General features: G+C 40.1%; 1 protein-coding gene across 1 annotated transcript; it reads left to right on the top strand.

The window, feature by feature from the left end:
• The first annotated feature begins 3999 nt into the window (after positions 1 to 3999).
• Positions 4000 to 9947, top strand: GSX2 (GS homeobox 2). Its single transcript, XM_040335917.1, has 2 exons — positions 4000 to 4526; positions 9370 to 9947. Exons 1-2 carry the CDS (start codon positions 4121 to 4123, stop codon positions 9708 to 9710), a joined length of 747 nt encoding a protein of 248 aa, XP_040191851.1. The 5' UTR covers positions 4000 to 4120; the 3' UTR covers positions 9711 to 9947.
• Positions 9948 to 10998: the final 1051 nt, after the last annotated feature.

Here is a 10998-nt window from a genome sequence, read left to right as displayed (position 1 = left end):
CGTTAACACTAGGGGGCGATCAAGAGGTTAAATGTGTTCCCTGGAAGTGATTCTTACTGTGGGGGGAGGGGGGTGACTGGGGGAGGTGACCGATGCTGTGTCCCTATGTACAAGGGACATAGCATCGGTCTCCTCTCTCCCTGACAGGACGTGGAGCTCTGTGTTTACACACAGAGCTCCACATCCTGCCTCTGTAACTGCCGATCGCGAGTACCTGGCGGACATCGCGGCCGTCAGGCACGCACATCGGCACCACGTGACACGGCGGGCACAGCTTTTTTCTGCCACTCGTCCTCAGTGGCACACGGGGGGAATGTAAACAGGAAGACGTCCAGGGACGTCCACCCAGCAGTTGAGAGCCACGCGGTAGACGTCTTTCGTCTATAGCGTGGCTTTCAAGTGGTTAAAGTGGAGCTTGTTCCTCTTATTTTTTTACCTGTTATGCAGCTTTGTCCTGGATTCAGATACTCACCTGCCCAGTGGATCCAGCATTGTTCTGCTGTGATCGAATGATCAGATGCTGAATCCTGGATCTCATGCTGCCTTGTTCCTCCTCCTCAGTAATCAGAAGCCAACTTCAAAAATCTCCATTCATTTTGTGAGTGCTCCCTGGCTGCTGGCCATCTCTTCTCCTCTGCTGTAGACTATTAATTTCTAAGGACTACATATCCCATGGTACCTTGCTGCCTGCAAGCTGTGATTCCTGTACTGACTCCGCCCCCTGAAACTCCTCCTCTTAGCACCTATGTAGTTCAGAAGGCAGGCCCTGTGAAATATTTGACACAGCATTGCCTTCTCATAAGGCATAGAGAATTTGTGTTCAGAAAATAAATGTGTAGCTATCTTTACAAAGTAAGTTTAGATTGTTCTGATTAAAAAGAGTAGCCCAAAAAAAATATTGAAATACAGGGGGTGATTTACTAAAACTGGAGCACTCAGAATCTGATGCAGCTGTGCATGGTAGCCAATCAGCTTCAAACTTCAGCTTATTCAATTAAAGTGATATTAAAGGCAGTTTTTGTTTAAAATAACAAACATGTCATACTTATCTGCTCTGTGTGGTGTTTTTTCAGCCCCTTTCTCCTGTCAAGTGCCCCCAGAACAAGCAGCTGGCAATGGGCTCACCTGAGTAGGCTTGCTCCCGACTCGGCCCCACCCCCTCTATCTCCTCATTGGCTCACTAGCTCCTGCTGCTGTGTCAGCCAATGAGGAGTGAAAATCCCCAGACAGCTGATGTTCTTGTGCAGATCACTGGACGAAGATCGGGTTCAGGTAGGTATTTTGGGCTACTGCACATAGATGTTTTTTTGCCTTCATGCATAGAATGCATAAAGGTTAAAAAGCTTAAACCTTTACAATCACTTTAAAGCGGAGTTCCACCCATTCAAAAGTCAGCATCTATAAAAAGTGTAGCTGCTGACTTTTAATAATCGGACACTTACCTGTCCCACGGTCCAGCAATGCGGGCTCACGAAGCCCCGCTCCTCTCCCCCTCCTCTCCGCGGTGCTGGCATTCTAACTGTGGGTGTCCGGCTGTAGCTTCACAGCCAGGCACGCACTGTGCATGCACTGCGTGCTGTGAAAGGACAGGCAATCTTCTAGGACCTGTAACGTGTCCCAGAAGATTGCAGGGAGGGTGGGGGGGAGAGATGATCTTCCTTCTGACGCTGTGGAGCCAGGGGAGGAAGTGGGAGCTGGGTGCCTCTAAAAACAGGGTACCCACTCCACCCCCCCCCCCAAAAAAAATAACATGCCAAATGTGGCATGTCAGGGGGTCACCAACACTTAAAGTGGAAGTTCCATTTTTGGGTGGAACTCCGCTTTACAATAAAAACTGGAAGCTGATTGGTTTCTGTGGAGAGCTGCTTTTGTATGCTCCTGTTTTAGTAGTTCTCCCCCACAATGTAGACATGAATATGATTTTAAGTTATGACCATAGATACACTTTAAAGTGACACTAAACAATATCCTTATTCTCCGAAAATAATCTAGACACACCCACTACCCCCTGTAATCTGTTTTCCATTCATTGACTACTATGTCATTTTTGCCTCCTTGTAATGTCCCCCATAAGCTCCCGAGCTTCTCCTTTTCTGCCTCACTTCCATTTGTTTGGAAGGACCAGTGCCAGTTAGTTGCACCGCTCTATGCATGCTGCATTCCTTATAGTCCATAGTCCCTAGTCCATCTCAGGAGAGAACAAGTAAGGGTGGCTACCATAGGCGTGCACACAGGGTGTGCTGGGTGTGCCCAGGCACACCCTAATCACCCCATGCACATTAGTGTTATCGCTCTGTATAGCAGCAGGAACATGGGGAAGATCTCTCTCTTACCGGCTCTGCCATAAGAGAAGTGTTTATGCTTTTCTCTATCACTATGCCGGCAGGGAGATCAATGTGCTTGGGTCATATATATGTAGATACATACACATGCATGTGTGTTTGAGCTTAACTGCTTGCCGACCGCCCACCGTCATATTACGGCGGCAAGTCGGCTCCCCTGCGCGAGAGCCTGTAGTATAACGTCGGCTCTCGCGCAGGCCACTAGGGGCGTGCGCGTGCCGCAGGAGGGGCGCGCGCACACCCCCCGCTACAATGTATGAACAGAAGATCAGTGATTTCCCCTAGTGAGGCCACCCCCCTACAGTTAGAACACACCCAGGGAACATACTTAACCCCTTCCCCGCCCCCTAGTGTTAACCACTTCACTGCCAGTGGCATTTTTATAGTAATCCAATGCATTTATATAGCACTGATCACTATAAAAATGCCAATGGTCCCAAAAATGTGTCAAAAGTGTCCGAAGTGTCCATAATGTCGCAGTACCGAAAAAAAAGCGCTGATCGCCGCCATTACTTGTAAAAAAAAATATTAATAAAAATACCCCCTATTTTGTAAACGCTATAATTTTTGCGCAAACCAATCAATAAACGCTTATTGCGATTTTTTTTTACGAAAAATATGTAGAAGAATACGTATCGGCCTAAACTGAGGAAAAAAAATGTTTTTTTTTATATATTTTTGGGGGATATTTATTATAGCAAAAAGTAAAAAATATTTTTAGGTTTATAGCGCAAAAACTAAAAACCGCAGAGGTGATCAAATACCACCAAAAGAAAGCTCTATTTGTGGGGAAAAAGGGACCTCAATTTTGTTTGGGAGCCACGTCGCACGACCGCGCAATTGTTAGTTAAAGCGACGCAGTGCCGAATTGCAAAAAGTGCTCTGGTCTTTGGACAGCAATATGGTCCGGGGGGTTAAGTGGTTAAGGGTGCACACCCTAATGCAATAGGCTGCGCACACCTATGGTGGCTACATTCTTACATACAGTATGACCATGGAAGGAACAAATGCAGCCACCCGATAAACAGAAGGGCGGGTAGCAGCAAAAAAATTATAAATAATAATAATAATAAATAAGTAAATAAATAAATAAAAATACATTTTTAGATTTGGAGGAAGCTGACAGTAATAGAAGTTACTTTTTTAAGTTAAGACTTCATACTTGAATATAAGAATAATATTTTTTTAAACCAGAGTTTAGTGTCACTTTAAGACAGCTCACATGAAAAAGCTAATTGATCCAATGACAAGAAGTGTCACGTCATGGTTAGATTGGTTGCAATAGTTAATTTTTTCATTGGAATATAATTTTTCTCACACCATAACAATGATCCTGCTAACAATCAATACGCGCATTTTGTCTTATAGTGTCACACACTGCTATAAAAGTAACAAATAAACATTTCTCTGATACTTTGTTGCAATCTGGGTTTAAATTTCACTGCTGCTCCCTGCAAAGTATCTTTTCTGTATCTGAATGAAATGAACAAACAAAACATTTCCCAAAGTTTCCTCCCCCCAGTTAGTTGGTTAACTTGGACAAGCCATCAAGTGGGCTTTAATGAAGTGGATGAGATGGAGCTGTGATCACGTGCTCCCATTGGTCTGTGTAGAATGCCAGGATGGGGGTACACGTGGGTGACGCTTGGACCAGCCCTCTCCAGGGACCCTTTTGTTTCGCTATTGAACATAAGCACCTTGTGAGCCTTGTGTGAGCTTCAGAGGAAAGCTCATCTGAAAGAGAGTGAAAGCTGTCTGTCTGCCCCAAGGGATCTGAGATGTCCAGGTCTTTTTATGTCGATTCTTTGATCATAAAGGACTCTCCAAGACCTGCTCCACCTTTACATGATCATCATCACCACCACCATCACCACCATGGACAGGACTTCTTTTTGCCCATCGGCATGCCCTCCCCTCCACTTATGTCTGTGTCTGCTCCTGTGTGCCCATCCAGGAAAAGTGGCAGCTTCTGTGTGTGTCCCATCTGTGTCAGCTCTCACCTGCACTCCTCCAGAAGCAGCATCCCCCTGCTCAAGAGCCAGTTCCAAGGTGGAGGAGATGCCCAGTATTGCCAAAGGATGAGCCAGCAGCCCACCCCAGCCATGGTCCACCCGGCACACCCGACTGTCTGCAGTCCTTCATACAACGTGACGGATCCTCGCAGATTCCACTGTCTGTCAATGGGTAAGAGAAACCTTCACCACTTCTTTCCTTCTCCCCCAGATCTGGGCATATGGGCACATTCTGGGCATCAATGTGACGTGTGCTGGACTGCATGAAACACGGCTACCCAGGCAGAAAGAACTTACACACAATTCTCTTTAATAAATGCTTCTAAATTGCTATGGGCATCATTCATGGGGAATAGTATGTATTTTCCTATTTGGGGGGGGGGGGGGGGGGGTTATATATACCATAAAATATGCACGTGGGTTAACCCTTGCAAGAACATCAAAGCCTGCTAAATTCTGAAAAATGTTTTATTAATTTCTGCTTACCTCTGTATGCTAGCTAACTTTTTGGATCTTATAGTTTTTATAGTATATATAATCCTCTGGATCAACTGTGGGTATGGAGTTGGGTGTATGGGATTGTATTGTTTTTTATTTTGTTTGTTTATTTTTTTTGTGGTTGAACTGGATGGACTTGTGTATTTTTTCAACGTGACTAACTATGTAACTATAAAAAAAAGTTATTTATAATTACAAAATGTTTCTTGTTATTGTTATTATTATTATTATTATTATTATTATTATTATTATTATTATTATTATTACTACTACTACTACTACTACTACTAATAATAATAATAATAATATAACAATGTTGTTATTATTATTATTATTATTATTATTATTATTATTATTATTATTATTATTATTACTACTACTACTACTACTACTACTACTACTACTACTAATAATAATAATAATATAACAATGTTGTTATTATTATTATTATTATTATTATTAATAATAATAATAATAATAATAATAATAATAATAATAATAATAATAATTTATAAATAATATAAAAATGGTTCAATAATGTATTTGTAATCATCATATTTAAAGTGCAGGTGTATCTCTGTCTGCATATTTGTCCCATAGAGGAATGTCAGCTAACTTAGAACATGCTGCATAACTATAATATAGATCATATATCATCAATATGTCTATCAATGCTTCCTCTGATCGATTTACTGTTTACTGCAAACATTCAATTATATGCAGAGGGTTTTTTGTTTTGTTTTCACAAGAAAATGCAGAGGGGTTTTTAAAAGACAGGGATTTCCCTTGCCTATGATTGGATGATTGAAATAAAGCCTCACTGAGCTAAGTGAACATTACAGTAAATTAACCTCCAGGTGTCTATCTATCTATCTATCTATCTATCTATCTATCTATCTGTCTGTCTGTCTGTCTGTCTGTCTGTCTATCTATCTATCTATCTATCTATCTATCTATCTATCTATCTATCTATCTATAGATAGATATAGACATCTATGTATATCTATGTATATCTATATATATGTCTATCTATCTATCTATCTATCTATCTATCTATCGATCGATCGATCGATAGATAGATAGATAGATATAGATATCTATGTATATCTATATCTATCTATCTATCTATCTATCTATCTATCTATCTATCTATCTATCTATCTATCTATCTATCTATATATAGATAGATATAGACATCTATGTATATCTATGTATATCTATATATATGTCTATCTATCTATCTATCTATCTATCTATCTATCTATCTATCTATCTATCTATCTATATCTAGATAGATAGATAGATAGATAGATAGATAGATAGATAGATATAGATATCTATGTATATCTATATCTATCTATCTATCTATCTATCTATCTATCTATCTATCTATCTATCTATCTATCTATCTATCTATCTATCTATCTATCGCTATCTATCTATCTATCTATCTATCTATCTATCTATCTATCTATCTATCTATATATATATATATATATATATATATATATATATATATATATATATATATATATATATATATATATATATATATCTTACCTATTAAGGCTGCATGCCCATGGGCATATTTCCTCATGCATCCTAAAGACATAGGCTGATTTACTAAAGGAATTGAGAATGTTCACACAATAAATTTTGTGACTATTCACTCCAATCATAAACACAAAGTTGCTTTTTATATAATTGGGCAATGAAAGTGAGTATTCACATAATTAAGTGTGTGCACAATCTTAACTCCTTTAGTAAATCAGCCTCTGTGTGTTCCTGGTGTGCAGATTGTCCTAACATTAAAGCCACCCATAGACATGAATGGGTAAAGGTGGTTGTAAGGCCTTGTAAAAAGTTGCTGCATAAATGATTAGGAAATGTATCTATTTTTAATGTGTAAAAATTGTCCTGTTCTATATATATATATATATATATATATATATATATATATATATATATATATATATAGATATATATAGATATATATAGATAGATATATATATATATATAGATATAGATATATATAAATATATATATATATATATATATATATATATATATATATATATATATATATAGATATATATAGATATAGATATATATATATATATATATATATATATATATATATATATATATATATATATATATATATTTTAAATATTTTAATGGTACGCATGTCCTCAGATGTAGATTTTTGGATTTTGCGTTACAGATCTGAATGCAGTGCATGTTTACGCACCTGTGTGAATGTGTCCATTGAAAACAGCTCAGCTGCCTTTAGATTAATACATGTGTTTTTTTAGTTTTTTAGTTTTTTTATTGCTGTGTTGAAGTCTAGTAGCACACAGGCACAGACAATGCACCCAATGCACCTTGCGTTCAGTGCATTACATCTGGCCCATGCCCTTCTTTACACAAATAGCCGCCTTCCTCTATTCATGTTTATGGGTGGCTGTAGGCAACTCTTGGACCTCTGGAACAGCAGAAAAACACAGTTGCTTTAGCTACACAAAGCAAATACACCCCATAGATTTTTCTTAGGAAATTGCTACCAATTCTAAACAATTTCACAGTCAGTCTGCCCTGATGGAAAGGCTCATGACAGGCAGAATTACCTCTTATTACCATACAATGGAGAAGACCAGCGTCTAAGTGATTACCTCTTTGTTAGGATATATGGGGTTATTTACTAAAACTGGTGAAAAATCTGGTATAACTCTGCATAGAAACCAATCAGCTTCCAGGCTTTATTGTCAAAGCTTAATGGAACAAGCTGAAATTAGAAGCTGATTGGCTACCATGCACAGCTGCACCAGATTCTGAGTGCAGCAGTTTTAGTAGATCTACCCCTCTGTGTTCAAAGCTAGTTTACAACCGATAATGAGATTTTCCAGCACAGTACCTACAGGGTTAATTATGCCAAACACAGTGATGTTATGTTATGAATGAGGGCATGTGACAAATATAAAGTAGATGTTATCCCAACTCTGCTGCAAAAGTGGAAATACACTTTAAGCTCCTCCCCATCCTAGATTCTGTAATGTTAGCTGTCCAGGCCTGCGGAATATGAAATACCTAGGAATTAGGTTAGCCTTTATTCAAAAAGACATATAGATTAAGCCTGTGCTGTCAGCTAAAGAACAAACACTTTCAGTTGATTTGCATATTTATGTGATTTCCTTCACTTATTTGGTAAAGTCATTAAACTGTAGGTAAACTCACAAAAGGACCTCCTGATTGTATGCTTTTGGCCTGTTAAATTTACCAATAGGCATGCGCACAGGGTGTGCCAGGTGTGCCTGGGCACACCTTAATCACCCTGTGTGGTGCAGATTTCCCCTGTTTAAACCTCAGATATTTCACCAAAGCCCCCTCATAGGGACCTAAAAAATTTGCAAAAAATATATAAAAAATTATAAAAACAATAAAATATAAAATAATAAAAATAAAGACTACTGACACCACCCACTGCCCTACTGACACCAATCTCTGCCCTACTGACACCACCCACTGCCCTGCTGACACCAATCTCTGCCCTACTGACACCAACCACTGCCCTACTGACACCAATCTCTGCCCTACTGACACCACCCACTGCCCTGCTGACACCAATCTCTGCCCTACTGACACCACCCACTGCCCTGCTGACACCAATCTCTGCCCTACTGACACCACCCACTGCCCTGCTGACACCAATCTCTGCCCTACTGACACCACCCACTGCCCTGCTGACACCAATCTCTGCCCTACTGACACCAACCACTGCCCTACTGACACCAATCTCTGCCCTACTGACACCACCCACTGCCCTGCTGACACCAATCTCTGCCCTACTGACACCACCCACTGCCCTACTGACACCAATCTCTGCCCTACTGACACTGTCAGTACATACACAAATGCAACACTATAGGGTTGATTTACTAAATATGGAGAGTGCAAAATCTGTTGCAGCTCTGCATAAAAATACAATCAGCTGCCAGTTTTTTTTTTTGTCAAAGCTTAATTGAACAAGCTGAAGTTAGAAGCTGATTGCCTACCATGCACAGCTGTACCGGATTTTTCACTCTCCAGTTTTAGTAAATCAACCCCAATGGGCTTGAGATTTGAGGTGCACACCATAATGCAGTAGGCTGTGCACACCTATAGTAATGCCACTGAAATCATTTTATTATATCCACTCCACTAGTGAACATAAAATCCTGTTTTTCTGCCCCTGGACTGTTATCAGTTAGCATTGTTCCCTGCTATCTCCAAGGACTGCAAAACACCTCCCCTTGTTATGAAGAAGAGAAGGTGTTATGTAGTACTCGTTGTCCTGTGTCACAAGGCTTCTCAGTATGGTTGTCACCCTGGGACAGGGAGTGGGTCATTGTCAGAATAAGGTGAAAATAAAGGGTAAAATGTGTGAAAAGAAGAAAAGTAATGCAGTCAGCACAACCTGCCATGCTATTAATTTCTGTACTTGGATTAATGTAAACTAATGTTTGTCTAATCTTGTTTAGGAAGTGCAGAAAGTGGCCAGATCCAGAATGGGAAGAGGATGAGGACAGCATTCACCAGCACCCAACTCCTGGAGCTAGAGAGGGAATTCTCCTCCAACATGTACCTGTCCAGACTCCGGAGGATTGAAATCGCCACCTACCTGAACCTGTCCGAGAAGCAGGTGAAGATCTGGTTCCAGAACAGGAGGGTGAAGCACAAGAAAGAGAACAAGGGGGCTCAGAGGAGTACCCATGGGGGCTGTAAATGTGCCAGCGGCCAGACTCATTACCCTGGCTCAGAAGATGAAGCTTCCCTATCCCCAGCATCCACCACTGAGGACAAGGACATCTCACCTTTATAGAAGATGTCACCTACAAACTGTCCTGAAGTCACCCTGCACCTGCCTCTATAGAAAAGAGACTGGACTCCAATAGCTGTTGAGGAAATACAAGTGCAAGCAGCTGATCCAGAGGACTTGCAGTTCCAAAACAGGCTGGAGAATGTGTGTGTAGGAGCATGTTATAATCAGGGCTGTCTTAATGAGAGGGCACACCTGGGCACTGCCCACGGGCCCTAATTGCATGAGGGGCCCCTGCACTTTCCCCAAAGCAGCTGGTCCTTGGGCCCCTCGCTGCCCTGTAATTGGGGGCCCCATGATGGCCCTGGGAGTGATAGATACACAGGGGAGGCAATCTGCCTCCTACCTACTTGATGTCTGTTTACCAGCACTGTGATCATTGTAGGGGCCCCAAAGCATTACTTTGCCCAGGGGCGGCGGGGCCCATAATGTTATTAAGACGGCCCTGGTTATAATTGTATGCAATGGTCGTAGTCAGATCTGATCGTACATGTGTGCAGGTGACTGGCTCCATCTGTAGATACTGTGTAAAATGTGCTTGTAAATAGTTGAATCTCTATATCTGTGTACAGGACTCACCTGCATGTGAGTAGTTTTATACAAAACGGCAGTATATTTATATTTATTTAAATAAAAAAAAATGTCAGCCAAGTGTGTTTGATTTTGATCATTTTTTATATAAAACCAGATCCCATTATTAACCAACATGGATGATCTCATTTCAGGTTGGAATCTCGAAATATTTTTTTTATTGTTAAGTAAACTATCATTTTTACTGTTAAGCAAATCCGACAAGTCATAATGTAGCCCAATTTTGCTTTAAGAAAAAAAAATGGAAAAAGAAAATATGGACAGCCGTACTCCAAAAAACCTTGATGGTTGTCTTTATTTAAAAAAGTAAAAATGCACTACAAATCCCAGCACACAACATGGGAGTAAAACAGCTGACGCGTTTCACACTATAAATTAGTGCTTAATCATAGCTAAGAAAAAAAAATCCCAGAATCTAACATCTTCATTAACAAACTGCAGAGTATATGGTGATAACCTATAGCAACTACCTTCACAATTTTCCTCCATTGACCACAGTAGCCTATGAATTATTATTATGCTATACAGGATTTATATATAGCGCCCAACAGTTTGCGCAGCACTTTACAATAAAGAAGACAATACAGTAACAATACAATGCAATACAATAGTGTTAAGCTGGATACACACTATACAATTGTCTGTTTTTTTCCCCCATCAGATTTACCAAAACCATAAATTATGAGGTCAAACCTAAAGT

The sequence above is a fragment of the Rana temporaria genome, chromosome 1 (genome assembly GCF_905171775.1).
Source record: "Rana temporaria chromosome 1, aRanTem1.1, whole genome shotgun sequence".
Taxonomy (NCBI): Eukaryota; Metazoa; Chordata; class Amphibia; order Anura; family Ranidae; genus Rana; species Rana temporaria.
Note: the sequence above shows the minus strand (reverse complement) of the source record. Positions and strands in the feature narration are given on the sequence as shown.

Excerpts from the sequence above, each read along its gene's own strand:
- GSX2 (XM_040335917.1), top strand. The coding sequence starts at position 4,121 with ATGTCCAGGTCTTTTTATGTCGATTCTTTGATCATAAAGGACTCTCCA. Across the intron at positions 4,527-9,369 it reads ATTCCACTGTCTGTCAATGG|GAAGTGCAGAAAGTGGCCAG; the intron begins GTAAGAGAAACC and ends AATCTTGTTTAG.